This window comes from Amphiprion ocellaris, chromosome 6 (genome assembly GCF_022539595.1).
Source record: "Amphiprion ocellaris isolate individual 3 ecotype Okinawa chromosome 6, ASM2253959v1, whole genome shotgun sequence".
NCBI lineage: Eukaryota > Metazoa > Chordata > Actinopteri > Pomacentridae > Amphiprion > Amphiprion ocellaris.
Window position 1 is genome coordinate 10,003,059 of NC_072771.1, and position 16,369 is coordinate 10,019,427.

General features: G+C 39.2%; 1 protein-coding gene across 1 annotated transcript in view; it reads left to right on the plus strand.

The window, feature by feature from the left end:
* mamdc2a (MAM domain containing 2a) overlaps positions 1–16,369 on the plus strand; it is a 38,291-nt gene that overhangs the window by 18,234 nt on the left and 3,688 nt on the right. Inside the window, exons 6-13 of the mRNA XM_023286579.3 lie at positions 294–550; positions 5,909–6,002; positions 8,508–8,654; positions 10,748–11,013; positions 11,163–11,259; positions 12,686–12,832; positions 15,310–15,569; positions 16,084–16,168. Of these exons, the coding sequence (XP_023142347.1) occupies positions 294–550; positions 5,909–6,002; positions 8,508–8,654; positions 10,748–11,013; positions 11,163–11,259; positions 12,686–12,832; positions 15,310–15,569; positions 16,084–16,168 (1,353 nt within the window). The remainder of the gene's footprint in view (positions 1–293; positions 551–5,908; positions 6,003–8,507; positions 8,655–10,747; positions 11,014–11,162; positions 11,260–12,685; positions 12,833–15,309; positions 15,570–16,083; positions 16,169–16,369) is intronic.

Consider the following 16,369-nt stretch of genomic DNA (forward strand, 5'->3'; position numbering starts at 1 on the left):
TGTTACCTAATTAAAATTATAATTATTATAATTATGTGTACGTATGTATGTATGTATGTATGTATGTATATATATATATATATATATATATATATATATATATATGATGTTTGCAGCCCCAAAACACCTTTTTAATCTTCAACACTAATGAAGGTGTGAGTGAATTACTGTATGCGAAAAAATCCTTCACAAAATCTCTCATAACACATAAAACTGTGCATAAATGCTATAAATAAGAATGTATCAGCCATTACTGTGCACCTTCAGCTCATCTGTGTCTTACGCTGCTCCAGGCCACTACATGTATGCAGACTCTGTGTATGCCAAACAATTCCAAGAGGTTGCCAAGCTGACTTCACCCATGACCACAGCGCCCATGGAAGGCTGCCTGTCCTTCTACTATCTCCAAGACCAGGAAAGGGGAAACATTTTTTCAGTTTTCACTAGAGACCAGCTGGGCCACTATGAGGAGATCTGGAGGCCAGAGGTGTATACTACTGCAGACTGGACTCTGGTCAGTGTTGACATCAAGGCCCCACACCCCTTGGAGGTTAGTACTGCTACCAATGAGCAGCAGTAGAAGAGCATGGTGCTTTTCTTCTGGTTACCCAATGTTTTTACCTTAACATTAGTGGAATAGAATAGAAATAGAATTTAAAACATTTTGGGGACTACTAGTCAAACAACTCATCAAACAACAATAATTGTTCAAGAGAATCATCATCCTTTGATCAGTATAAAGTCTTAAAAATTAGTATTTGACTGAACAATAATGCTGGAAAATGATATGCAGAGCATTTATTAGTAATACCTGTACACTTTTTTAAGCATTTATCCTATCAGCCAGCCATATTGCAGCAGTGCAGTTCAGTTAGGGTTCAACAAGCATCAGAATGGGGGGCAGGCAGTAATGACTCTGTAGAATCCTTTTCAGACATGGGAAATTTAACACTGCTGCTTCATCAATATGTTAAGTAACTATAGTCTGTCATTCAGACAAAAGTCACTTTTACATTCCTCATGGCTTCAATTTGACAAACCTACCACAGTGACAGAGAGGGGAGAGGTCCTGATTGATCTTCATCAATCTTTTGTCCATGTGTCCATAGGATGATTTATAAGTCATTGATGAAGTTATTGGTGGAAATTGCTTGTGCATGCAGTTTGGACTTGTACCATGTTAAAAGTGATATAGAAATGCTACTAGATCTGACCTTGTAAGATTGTCATCATGGCTTTTACAGAAAGGGGACAAGAGAGTTAATTTAGACATGAGGCTGACAGAATCCAAAGTGCCATGTTCTCTCTGAAAAATTAAACTCAAGGAGAGAAGACACAAAGATCACTACAGAATGCTCATCAGTAGAAGCAATCACATAAAAAGTTACCACTCTGATAAGCAAGAAATTCAAATATCTCACTGATGCATTGGAGAAAGTTCAGAGTGCATTTACAGACACTCTAGAAGTATAAATGGAGTAGAGGCACATTGTGTACAGTCAGGTCCATAAATATTTGATCATTGAGACAATTTTCAGCATTTCAGCTCTGTACACCACCACAGTGAATTTGAAATGAAACAATCGAGATGTGCTTTAAGTGCAGACTTTCAACTTTAATTTGAGGGTATTTACATCCAAATCAGGTGAATGGCGTGGGAATTACAACACATTTTATAAGTGCCCTCCACTGTTTTAAGGGGCCAAAAGTAATTGGACAAACTAGCATTATCATAAATCAAATTGTCACTTTTAATATTTAGTTGCAAATCCTTTGCAGTCAATGACAGCCTGAAGTCTGGAACCCATAGACATCACCAGATGCTGGGTTTGGTCCTTGATGATGCTCTGCCAGGCCTCTACTGCTGCTGTCTTCGGTTCCTGCTTGTTTTTGGAGCATTTTCCCTTCAGTTCTCTCTTTAGCAAGTGAATTGCATACTCCTTTGGATTCAGGTCTGGTGATTGACTTGCATTTGCAGATCAATCCACTTCTTTGCCTTAAAACTCCTTTGGTTGCTTTCACAGTATGCTTCGGGTCATTGTCCATCTGCACCATGAAGTGCCGTCCAGTGAGTTCTACAATTCTACAATTTCATTTAGCAGATGCATTTATCCAAAGTGACGTACATCTGAGAGCAGATACAACACAGGCAAGGATCTAGTCAGGAGAAAACAACCTGGATGCTGTTGGACCAGTTGTCCTCTAAAGTTCAGTAGTTTGGAACTTACTGGTGTGGCAAGATGATTTCTTTTGTTTCTGCAATGCGTGCCATAATTATTTATTAAGATAAGATTTTACTAATAACTAGTGCAAGATATTGCTCAGAAAATTGAAGTGACATGAGAATAAATGCATTGATAATGGAAAAACAGTACGATAAAAGTATGATATATACACTACAGGCCAAAAATGTGCAAGTGATATCAAATTTGTCCAAAAAGTTCATAGTTTCATTGGAATACTTTGCAACAAAATAAACATGATTATTATATAAAGAATCAATCATCAAAATACATTTTTATTCTAGTTATCAGGTATTTGGGTTTTTCTTGCTTGGACTTTGCTGTCCTCAAAGTAACCTTCTGTGGTTTTAACAACAGCATGGCATATACGAGTCATTCCTTCCACACATTTATAAAGGTTTTGTGCAGGAATTGCATTCCAAGCTTTCTTAACTTCATCAATGAGAGAGTCCTGACTCATAGGAAGCACTTTTCTGACTGATTGATCCAATTCATCCCACACAAGCTCAGTTGGAGAGAGGTCTGTAGACTGAGGGGGCCAAACCATCTTTGGAAGAACACCTTCCTCATCTTTTCTGTCTAGGTAACCCCAACAGTGCTTGGAAGAATGCTTAGAGTCATTACCTTGCTGCAAAGCAAACTTTCCTCTCACAAGTCTTAGTCCAGATGGAACTGCATTGATGCTGGAGGACGGAGTGCTACTGTTCCTTATGCATGATTACCCTTTCCTTCAAACTAATCTCCTACTCTATGACCTACAAAACATCCCCATACCATGGCACTACCACTTCCATGCTTTATTGTGGGTGTTACTCATGGTGCTTTAAGATATTCAACAGTTTGCCCGCTCATATCTCTGTTTCTTGTTCTTTGGACAAAGTAGTGTTTCTTTTGCAGATATGCAGCCCTTCAGACCAGCCTTTCTCAAGTGTCTTTTCACAGTTGTGAGAGATATGGGCTTTAACCTTGTCATGTTGATTTCCTCCATTATTTGTGGCACTGTTTCCTGGCGATCTCTCTTACTGGTGACAATATGTTTATCCTCTGTTTTGTAGTAACCCTCTTTTTCTATCATCATAACTTCCAGTTTCTTCTAGTCTCTTCAGGGTGTAGTGAACTTTGTTGGACAACATTAGGTGTTTTGCAATTTCTCTTTCAGTGTATCCTTATTTCCTCAATATACAAATCTGTACTATTGTTTCTTTACTCAGCTGTTTCTTTCTAGACATTTCTGAGGTAGTTTGTCACAGATATGGACACAGTTGAGATTTATTGGGATTTTTGTATGCAAACTCTCAAAAGCCAAAGAGCTAAAGTGAATAATGCAAGCTGCGATTTGTTTTAAATTGGTAAATTGAGGAAAATGAAGCATATCAATGTAAGCAAAGTCTGATCATGCAGTAAATACATCCCAAAATCCATTGAATTCATACTGTTTTTTAAGAAAGGAATTGTGAACAGAAACTTGAAGTTGCTTCCAAAATTTTGGCCTGTAGTGTATACTATATTATTACTAAAAACAAAAGTAAGTAAGCTAAAGGAAAGGAACAATAACAAAATAAGAAGTGACACTGGCCATGATACTGAAGTAGTAAAGTCATATTGCACATATAATAAAATATTGCATGTACTATTGAGAAAGTAATATTACAAATTATATTGTTGTTCAGTGTTAATTGATCAGATATATCTCTAAATCTGGTGATTTTAATGTTTGCAATAAACTGAAGATTAAATGTTTCTTTGTTTGTTATGGAAATGGTCTTAGCTATGAAGCTAAATGAATTACTATGAAAACGTCTTTAACAGCTCAGAAAAGCTACGATAATTTCAACTTTAAGACAAACCATTTTTAAGGTAATCCAAAAGATGATCCGTTTGTTCTCATGAGCCCTGTATCCAAAAGTTATGTCACTTTGTATGTGGCATTCTACAAACATTTCAAATCAACATTGTGGTTGTGAGGGTGTATTTTAACACAAAGCATACCAAGTAACCGAGTGTTTCTGTGCCTAAACCTAACTGAAAAGTGAGTGAAAACTGATGACATCAAACTTGAGTCTGAGAATATTAGTCCGGCAGTCTGCTGAGTGAATGTCCTGAGTCAGACTTACTTTAACACAACCAGTTCAACCTTCTAAAACAGACTTTGTGGCTCATGGAAGGTGGAAACATTTCCTACTGCATAATCCTGTCTTGGAGTAGATTTTTTTTTCAAAACAAAATGAGGGATGCAGTGCAGTTTAATTATATAGGAGCAGAATTCTTGGGATGTTTCTCACAGGACAGGGATGCTACGGACATCTTGGTCTTTTAGAATTTGATGTATTGCCACAGGTTAAACAGTATATAAATTACCCAAAAATAGTTTAACCACAAGCATGCACAGCAGTAAAATTCAGGACACATTAAATAATTGTAGCATTTAATGGGTTTTATTGGATGGTTTTAGGAATGTTTTTTTTATGAATGTTTATATACTGATGGTCTTACATGGGTTTTTTTTGTTTTTTATAGTATTTATTTATTATGCACTTTAAGGATTGCACTTTCAATTTCTTTGTTTCATACAATGGCAATAAAGATATTCTGATTCTGAAAATTCAACTTATATATTAATGCAGCAGTAATATTAATCCTCAGACATCACCATTAATAGTAAAACACTGACAGGGACATTTTATATTTTAAAACATTTTGCTGGTGCAGAATTCATGTGTTCACGATGTGTTATGGATACTTTTACTTAAGTCAGTGCTGTGAATACCAGATTCACCACATGCACATGTTTACATGCAGCTCTACTAAATCCAATGACTTATTTTAGAAATGGATGTATGGAGGGAAAGATGTGAGGCAAAGATACTGTGTAAAGTTTTTGACTTTGTTCCATGCATGAAATTCATTATTATGGTTTGTCCAACTTGCAAACAGATCAGCAGTTGGAGCTGCATCAGTGGCTGAGACAGACAACTAATTTTTCAGTGTTTCAGAATTTAGTTTCTGCCCGTTGAGTTTGTAGGACATGCTTACTACTTAACTCATTTTCTTTTAAAGTTATTTGAATTCTTTGTGTTTTTAGTCCCAGTGTGCTTTTCAGACGTTCCACCTATATACAAGTAGTTAGGTTATTGCTTGTTATCGTTTTGCACTTGAGCTAATTTAACATTGTTTTTATCTCATTCTGCACATTTTCGAAATATAAGGAAAGCAAACCAACATATCGCACTTATATTTGTCAGTAGATTCACATACACTCTCTCCTCTGTAGCTTTCCACTGCACTTTTAAATATGTATTATTTCCTGTGACTACATGATTCCTTGCAGAAATCCTCCCACAGTCTGCTGTTGCTGTGGAAAGAAGCTTATGTAACATTACTAACTGGGTCAGTTCCTCTCTCCAGTTGAGCCAAGAGTTGTACAGAGCTTTTCCATTAAGCAGCACTCCGTTGACTAACCCATGCTCCTGAGTTTTCCCGACAGTACACTGATATCACAGTCTGGCTTCTACAGCTGTCTCATCCATCAGTATTTGTGTTTTGTACATAACATGTCTTAACAATAGCATGTTGTGCACAGAGCATGTTCTCAGGATTAATAGTTGTGTGTCATACTCGTTACTTATCTGTGTTTGGCAGCTGTATAAGTCTGTGTGTGTTACTAGGTGGTGTTTGAGGTGGCTTTCAACAGTGCCAGAGGTGGATACGTGGCCATAGATGACATTTCATTTTCCCCTGTATTCTGCCACACTGACACAGGTGAGAGAAGACATCCATATTTTTTTAAAAGTTGAAAAAGTCTAAAAGTTGACCTGTTAAACTGTGACCACAAGAGGCTGCAATGTTATTCACACCTGACAATTCGTGTTGGACTAAGGGAAGTCTGTATATTATGCTATTAGGTTAAAAGATTTGTAACAACTACCTATGCCAAGCCCTCTGTTTGGCTTTTCAAATGGAGAGTTACAAGTCCACCACATACCACGCAAGACCCTTGGATGACACATAAGGGATGAAAGAGAGTACAGAGAAGGCAAGCAAAGTAAGGGACAATAGACATAGGCAGACCCAGATAATAGGCAAAACCAAAAAGAATGGGAAAGGGAAGACAAAAGCTAATAGGAAAAAAGAAAAGTGGGAAAGAAGGAAAGACAAAGAAACAGACATTGTTTAGTTTACAGCTAGTCTTGACACACATGAGTACGGTTCATGTCATTTGTGCTACAGAAAAGTTTATAATATAATAATAAATTAATTTGCACAGCCTGCAGCACCTATTCTACATTTTTGTGGAAATTCTCATTATCAGATGAGCCCATAAAATATGTTTTTGAAAAAAAAATCACCTCTCAATTTGGTGCAAAAGAAAAAAAAATTGTGGATTACTTTGTATGTTCTCCATGTGCACATGTGGGTTTTCACCAGGTTTTCCGACTTCCTCCCACTGTTGAAAAACATGCTGAAGTTAATTGGTGATTCTAAATTGTCTGTAGGTGTGTGTGTGAGTGTGCTTGTTTGTCTCTATGTGTAGCTCTGTGATAGACTGATGACCTCTCCAGGGTGAACTCTGCCTTCACTCCCAGTCAGCAGGGATAGACTCCAGCCTAAAAGGGATAAAGTGATGTATAGATGGATGGATAGACAGAATGCAAGTAAATGCAAAACATGTATGATAGGTATTGATTCAAAGTATGTAAGCTGAATGTCAAATGTTTGCCTTGCAGAATCATTAATCTGTTAACTAATTAAATATTTGTACACTGTCCCAAACATTCGGTCTCCCCACTGGACAACATGTTTGATTGCTTGTCACCAAAATGGGTTACACCTGGTTAATGAGGTACTGTTTGGTTGTTTGTCTGGTCAAACTGTCAGGTCCCAGTATATAAATTTCTTTCTTGACCAAAACGCATTACACTCACAACCAAATTTTGGAAGCGTTGTTACCATGTTCAAGATTAAGGGTGGAAAAGCTAGTCTTTCAGAGTCTGAGATTCATGCACAGGCCATTGCTCTTTGAAATGCAGGAAAAGCTTGTCAGCAAGTAGCTTATAATAAATAATAATAATAATACATTTAATTTGTATAGCGCTTTTCAAAACACTCAAAGACGCTTTACATATAAAATCAGCAAACATTAAAATAGAGGAGCATCATAAAACAAGTCATAAAATACATCATTAAAAAAAAAAGCTCAAGCCCTTGGCAAAAATATCCACTGGGTGCAGAAGTGGTGGCAAAGGTGCAACAAAGGAGGATCCTTCAAAGACTTGCCTCGCTCAGGACGTCCATCTGGCCTAACTGCAAGAGTCAAGGACCTGATGAGAAAGACCAAGAGTAAGAGACACCAGTCATGCCGGTGACTCAGTCAGAAGCTGAAAAATCTTGGAGATGTTTCTAAGAGCACTGCGCATCATTATTTAACAGAACCATTGGAGCTGAACGCTTACAAGGGGCAAATACCCTACGACTCACAGAAGAGATTTGCTTTCACAAAGAAGTCCATAACTCTGACTGTAAAAGACTGGGAGACCTGGATTTCCTCTGATGAATGCCCTCTCTACTTATTTCTGACACCCAGCAGTCAAAACAACCGTATCTATACAGATGATCATGAAAAAGTACCATCTTTTGAGCAAGTGAAATTCAGCACCCATTGTAATGTTTGAGGTTCTGTGTCTGCTTCAGGTCTCTCAGAGCTGCACATTGTGCCTCAGGGTACCACTGTTAATGCACGATATTATACCAACAACATTCTAGAAAAGGTACTACTTCCCGTTTTGGCCAGGAGGAAAAAATCGGGGCCTGTGACTGAACAGAAAATGGTTAATGTTTGTTCGGAATTGGTATTTATGCAAGATGGTGCCCCTGCTCACACTGCCCGTATGACTCAGCAATGGTGTTCTGAGGATCTACCTGGCTTTCTCCATAAGGAGGAATGGCCACCAAACTCCCCTGACCTCAACCCAATTGAGCACTGCCGGGGAATCCTGAACAGTCACATCTTTACCAGCCCACCAAGAAACAGATCAACTCTAGGTCTGCGCGAGAGTCGGGGAAGATAGAATCAGTCCTGAAAGACTGAAAGCTGTAATCAAAGTAAAAGGGGGAAATGCTGGTTATTGAATACATTGATTATATTGCATATTCAGTCTTTGAGCTTTGTTTTTCTGGGGAGAACATACTTTTGGGACACAATGTACGCTCACAGTGCTCTATCAATGAGACAGGTTCATATCTGAATTTCTGTGTTTTGTGTTCCAGAGCCAACCTTTGACCCAGCTATAGCCAACTGTGACTTTGAGAATGGCCTGTGTCTGTACTATCAGGAGAGGGCAGAGAGTAAGGCGTGGAGTGTAATTTCAGTCAAGCCTAATGCCTACAGGATAGGGGACCATACCACAGGAACCGGTGAGTCACACTCATATGGAATCCAACACCATATAGTGCTTTGTATCAGCATACTTCTGGTGACAAAATGAGTGCTCTTTGTGTTTTTTGTACATGGACTCTAACACTGTCTTGATCTAGAATCAACGTGTTATTTTTTTAATACATATCTGCTGTGGGGGTGGAGGGCAACAATGTCTCGATGGGTGTTATGTTCTAAAGTAACATCAGCATAAATGCAGGGACCCCAGGTTCCCCAGCTGAAGATTGCATTGTTGTATCAAGGGATCCATATTACTCAGTCCACCTTTTTACTCCACCAAGGAACGCGACGGAGTTATGTGATGATTGCCGTACGTTTGTACTTCTGTCTGTTTGCAACATTATTCAAAAACGGTAAAACAGATTTGGAGGAAATTTTCAAGGAAGGTCAGAAGTGACGACCACCTCATTAGATTTTGGTAGTGATGCAGCTTATAGTCTGGATCCACGAAATTGTTCAAGATTTCTGTATCATTGCGAGATAGCGGCATGGCATCACTGTAACTATGATGACAAGGGAACACATCAGCTGCCTGCTGATGATCCCATGATTGCGATCCTACTACAAATTGGTGGCTGCGGACATATCGGGACTTATCCATCAGAAATGATACAACGACTGAGCAGCCTTGGTGGAGTACTGTGCTGTCTGAGTGATTTTCTTTTTTCTGTTACCATAAATGTTGTGGTTTTGACCCCTTGCACATTAGCTGACATGGTGCCAAAACAACTCAAGGGATGCTTAAAGATATTAAGCACCTTTTCAATTCAACATTTTTTTTCAATCATAATCGTAAAAACAACTGCAACTTCTAGACTGAATCACATAAATGACTGACCTTGTAAAATGCAAAGGTATAGTAAGGTGTCGCATGCTTCCATGTCAGTAACTTACCAAGCGGTAACCTGGAGCTTCCTACATCGAAGAAGGTTACTTCTTGCAGTTGTAGTGTATTCCACATTTTATGTACCATTACAAAAGTTAATATCAGGACCAGCTATGTCATTTTAATGGTTTGTTCGGTAGCACAGTGGAATGAGCAGCCGTGAGGGATGTTTGATGTTTGTATGGAATCTGGACTTATATTGGGGTCACCACAGTCGCATCCAGCCAATAAGTAACTGTAATTTTTCGGTTTACTGTATGACTTGCAATACTTTATTTTTCTTCAGTCTTGTAAGTTTTTATTCTCTGCAGTGTTTAAGTTGTCACTGTGTATCCTGGTCTTTAGCTTTTTTTATTTGCTAAAGATTGACAAATATGACAGGGAGAATATCACATCACTCAGTCAATTAAAAATGTTAAGGATGAGCATTGGAATTAGTATCATCTTCTCCAGAGCAATGTCCTAATTCAAGTGCAGCACAATGGATGGGGAGGAGACAAAAGTAGAACTTGGATAATTGATAAACATCACATTGCATTTTGCTTCTGAAGTGAATTAGAATGGCTAGCATGCTAGAATGGCATGGGAAATTTGGAAACAGGCACAGTTATATTTCATCTTTTCGAGAAAAAAACACAACATTAATGTATCCAAAATAAAGCTGTGGTACAAATACATATAGATGGAAAGCAAAGTGACTTGGCATTAAAATCTCAACTATCCACAGTAATTATATGTGGCACCATAGTGTTGTACTGAAATGTGAATTTTGTAAGTGTTCCACTCACACTTATATAAATATGTTTAAGGTAGGAGTAGTCCTTTTCACAATAATTTTTGCTTGTCAGAGAAGGAAAAGCACAGGTGAGGCAGATTTCATTAAGAAAGACTAAGCTTCATAAAGTGTCCTAGGAAGCCAGAACAGTGAGCAGGACTGTTCAGTGCAAGGAAACTGGGACAAACCAACATGGAATGCATCTTTTGCAATGTTGTCAGTTACACCTGTTCTTTTCCTGCTAAACAAGCTGAAATGTCTGCTATGAAAAAGGTCTATATTTGTTTCCTGACTTGCTGTGCCATGATGGACAGGCTGATTGCCTTTGTACTGTTCACCAGTTTACTTGAACATATTGCAGTGCCTTTAATATTTGTCTTAATTATGATCCTTGTCTGTTTTTTTCTTAGGTTCTTTCCTCCTGGCAAACACTCGTTTCACTTCGAGACCTGGTTATGTTGGTCGGCTTCATGGCCCATTTTTATTTGGAAACCACAAATACTGTCTCAGGTTCTACTACATGCTTCATGGGTTTAGGAAAGTAGACAATGCTCTGGTTGTTTATATTTATGATGAAAATAATGTGGCTCAGGAAAAGGTGTGGAGTCTGACGGACACTTCCCATGCTGTATGGACTGAAGTAGAGATCACCTACATGAAGCCCATGTTGACCAAGGTGTGAAGCCATATGTGAAGGCTGATATTTGTCTAATATGTGACTGATAGAGGGTCTTATTGACAGAATGGATGGATGTAGGATGAAAGGACTAGACCTATAACTGGATCAGTGGTTAAACATTAGTGTTGTGTTTATTTCTGTTTCAGATAGTGTTTGTCAGCATATGTAAGAACTTCTGGGAATGTGGCCTCATAGCCATTGATGACATCACTGTGAGCCTGGGGGACTGTCAGATAACAGCAGGTAAATGATTCACTAACACAAATGCTGACTCATATATAAAATAAAAAAATTATTTACATTTAATTTAGTAATATTTTTGTTCTGGTTGATTTTACAAATGCATGCAATTACAATGCTAACAGCATGTCTTGTTGAATATTACAACAGTGGTTGAGCAGCTGCATTGCAGAAACACAACACCATCCTGTGTCTCTGCTTACAGAACAGGCCAACAGTCTCAAGTTGTTTTAACAATATTATCAGAAAATGTACCATATGGTGAAAATCTTTTTTTTTTTTTTTTTTTTTTTTTGTCTTTTTTGGTTGTTATAAGCTTGGAGGTGTAAAATAAAAGCTGTTAAGATATAAAAACATTGACTTCTGCTATTCAAGATTTAATACTGAATACTAACTCTCTGTAGGGACAAATGACACTTAGATTAATTTGCTGAAAAGAGGCACAATATGGGACCTTTAATAATCGTGTAGGAGAATTGCTTTGATACAGCACTGGGATGCATATTCTGAAGTAACTGTTCTGTTTAGATCAAAATGTGGACACAAATGCAGGTGCAAACTACAAACAGGCAGGTGAAAAAAACAAAAAACAAATGTAACTTTACTATACTTACAGGCTAACAGGGCAACAAACAAAAAGTGGCTGCAGGTCTAGATTCAACAAGAACATCTCAAGAAAAATCCAAAGAACAAAAAGGAACCAAAGGATGCAAAAAACTTACAAGAAGCACAAGGAACATGCAGAGAATCGCAGGGAAAGTAGGAAGCGAACACATACAGGTGAACAGGCAAACTGACAACAGGCAGGACTATACTACAAATGCATAGAGAGGCAAGACTGGTGAATTTCTTAGATGATTGCAGAAGCAGGAAAGACACTGAGGAAAGTGATTGCTGAATATAACACAAAATTACTGAAAAAATAGGACAAAAACCATGCACACAAACACAGACACACCAAAGTTCCTTTCACACATACACTCCTTTTCATTAATCTGATGGCAACTGAACGTGATGTGTATGTAAATATGTTCATGTATGTTCACGCTGATTTTCCTTGATGTGTAAGGGTAAAATTCCTGCAGGCAGCAACTGCACATTCCTTTCTTTTGATAGATTTACAGTGACTGTTTGCCTGCAATCCATTCCCATTATGGTTTTGTTTGTACAACTTATTTTGTTAGGGATATAATTAGGACCAAAATTGTAATATTACAACTTAAGAAGTAATAAACAGTTAATGTAAATGTTTAAGAATTAAAATCACTACGTAGTTTCTTCTGAAGATGGTGATTCCATAGAAATCCTTCCACTGACCTGTCTTTGCTGGTCTCTCCTTTTCTTGAAACAACAACACTGCCATTTTTTTTAGTAACTTTAGCTTTGAGGGTTCATCTTTACTTTGTGGACTGACTGCTTTGCTCCACAGCCTCCCTCCCCTTCCAGTGTAACTTTGAAAATGGAGTATGTGGCTACATACAGGATAAGAAAGGAGATCAGGCTGACTGGCTGCGAGTCCAAGGCCACACCCCCACCTCCTTCACAGGACCCAGAGGAGATCACACCACTGGAGCTGGTGAGCCATTTCCTCATTCATTGATTTATTTATTCATTCCATAGACATACCCCCACATATTGGCTTATTGGAACCCTGTATGTGATGTAAAACAGAACAGATTCATCCCGCTCTCATTCAAGTCTGCACTCCCACTCACTATGCTCAGCCAACAAAAGGCGCCTGATACAACCACAACAACAGGGCCGATCCATAGCTAGACTCTTCTCTTCTGTGGTTCCCCAGTGGTGAAATGAGAAACCAAAATCTGTTTGATCTGCAGAGTCTCTCTCAGTCTTTAAGAAAAGCCTAAAAACCCAGCACTTCACTAAACCCTTTTGCACTTGCTAGACTGCAAAAAATGGAAAAAAAAAAAAAAAATCGAATTGCCTCCTGCACTGCCCATAGGCACCACAGTCCTATTATCATACTTGCCCTTGTTTTATGGCTCTTATCCAGGTTGCTTTCTCCTGACTAGATTGTTGCTTGTGTTGTATCTACTCTCAGATGTACATCGCTTTGGATGTGCAAGTGAACATTTTGTCCTCAAAGTGGACAAAGGCCAAATTGTGATGGCTAGACAACTGGACCAGAGCATCTCCAAAACTGCAGCTCTTGTGGGGTGTTCTCGGTCTGCAGCGGTCAGTATCTGTCAAAAGTGGTCCAAGGAAGAAACAGTGGTGAACCAGTGTCAGGGTCATTGGGAGCCAAGGCTCACTGATGCACATGAGGAGGAAGACTGGTCCGTGTGGTCCGATCCAACAGACCAGCTACTGTTGCTCACATTGCTGAAGAAGTTAATGCTGGTTCTGACTGAAAGGTGTCAAAATACAGAGATCATCACAGTTTGCGTGTGGGACTGCATAGCCATAGACCAGTCAGGGTGCCCATGCAGACCCCTGTGCACCGCCAAAGGTGCCAGCAATGGGCACGTGAGCATCAGAACTGCACCACGGAGCAATGGAAAAAAGTGGCCTGGTCTGATGAATCACATTTTCTTTAACATCACGTGGATGGCCGGGTGCATGTGCATCACTTACCTAGGGAACACATGGCACCAGGATACACTATGGGAAGAAGGCAAGTTGGTAGAGACAGTGTAATGCTTTGGGTAATGTTCTGCTGGGAAAACTTGGGTCCTGCCATCCATGTGGATGTTACTTTGGCACGTACCACTTATTGAAGCATTGTTGCAGACCATGCACACCCTTTCATGGAAATGGTGTTGCCTGATGGCTGTGGCCTCTTTCAGCAGGATAATGCGCTGTGCCACAAAGCAAAAAATGAGGAGCACAACAACAAGTTTGAGGTGTTGACTTGGCCTCCATGTTCCCCAGATCTCAATTAATCCATCTGTGGGATGTGCTGGACAAACAAGTCCGATCCATGGAGGCCCCACCTCGGAACTTACAGGACTTAAAGGATCTGCTACTGACATTTTGGTGCCAGATACCACAGCACACCTTCAGGGGTCTAGTGGAGTCCATGCCTTGACAGGTCAGGGCTGTTTTGGCAGCAAAATGTGGACCAACACAATGTTAGGCAGGTGGTCATAGTGTTACTGATTAGTGCATATTAGTTACACTTGCTTGATCTTGTAGAGGGGTGCAGAGGGCTGGAACCTATCCAAGCTGACACTGGGTGAGAGGTGGAGTACATTATGTGAGAGGGGGAATACACCATAGTTCACACTCAACTAGTAAACTAGGATCCTTTTTGATAGTGGTAATAGTGCTAACCACTGCCACTGTGCCACCCACTCCATTTTCAAGCTTTAGAAAATCTACTCCATAATGGAAACTTTGGCCAATGACCGGTCTTTTCAGAGAGAGGGTGTCCTTCCTTTTGACTCTTCTAGAAATGCAGATGCGTGTGCATGTTCCTTCGGATAGTGGAAAACCAGTCAATGGTGCAAAAGTCTGCAGGAAAGGTTGCTTGTCCAGCATTCGCAACAACTTGCTACACTGCAAAAAAGAAAGACAAACATTAAAAAGAGACTCTGAAAGGGAGCCAGACACAATAAATACAATAATAAAGACAGTGAAACATGTCAGTATCAGTGTGCCCATAGAACCAGAGTGAGTTACCTCCAATAACTACTGTATTCTGAGCTTACTGTTCTTCTCCTGGACAGGTAAGCTGCAAACTTCATTTTCCTGTAACATCTAAATGTGTTTTGTTGGTTGGTTAGGTTGTGAAGGTAGCTGGTGGTGAGAAGCTCTGCTGAATGTTCCTAATAATTTAGTCTTCCGCTTCCTGTAGTCAAAAGCTAGTGACAGCTGCAGTGGATAATTCAGTTTCTTAGGACAGAAAAGGTAGGGGGACAGCAGCGGCAGGCCTCTAATTTCAAATTCTTGTGTTGTTTTTTTTGTCTTTTCTAGCTTTCTGTCTTCCCTAGCTGTACTCTTGATGTTAACACATACTCTGTTCTTCTTTGTAAGTCCATGCATGAATCAAGTTCCTTGCTATAAAGCGTGTGCACTATCTGCCTCCTCCAGGTTATTTTATGTACATTGAGGCATCACTTATGCGTCCAGGGGACAGAGCTCGACTGCTAACCTCTGACCTCCGCGGCTCATCATCTCTACAGTGTTTGATCTTCTTCTACCATATGTATGGATCTGGCACTGGCATACTGAGTGTGTTCCTGCGCCATGGCAGCAAAGAGAAAGACACACTGCTGTGGAGACGGCGTGGTGAGCAGAGTGTCAGCTGGATGAGAGCGATGGTGGATTACTACTGTGATGTCCAACACCAGGTACATCATTATGTAGATTATAGGAGTCACAGAGTGACATATTCTGTAGGTACTGATAAATCACCAATAAATAACACAGTACAGCTTCATGTGAAGTTGAAATTTTGTCAGAATTTTTGAAACAGAATTCGGAATGCAGGTAAATAGAAAACACAAAACAACAAATGTATTTGAAAATGTAAACAAAAAAGAAAGCAGAAATGCTGTTATATCTTGTGTCTTATCCAGTCTTTTGTCGAATGTGTTTGCGTGTGTGTGTGTGTGTGTGTGTGTGTGTTATAGTTTCATACATGTTAGTGTGGATAGAATTTCGATGTTACTTGTGATGACAATTATACAACTGTAATGTATGTGTGGATGAATTGCTCTAACATCAGTTTTGGTTTCTGAAGGAGAGAACAAGTATGTAATATCTTGAAATACTGAATGCACTGTGTTCAAAATCATTGCTGAATCATTAAAAATATTATTTTGAAAACTGTAAGCATAGTCACAAAGTTTATGTTTCCTGCAGATTATATTTGAAGCCATCCGAGGCCCATCACTACGAAGTGATATTGCTATTGATGACATCCTTTTTAAAAGGGGACCATGTGAAGGTACAGTCTAAAAATCACAGCTATTGCACTCTAACAAAGGTATTACTAATAATTTAGTGCGGGGTACATGAAATTAATTTCCACAAAATGGAAAATTGTTGGCCCATGTATGTGTGTCACTTAAATACATAATACAATATGGTAGCAGTAGGCCTGCTGCCACAGTTACCAGTCATAGTGCTTCAGGTAATTTTGAATGAA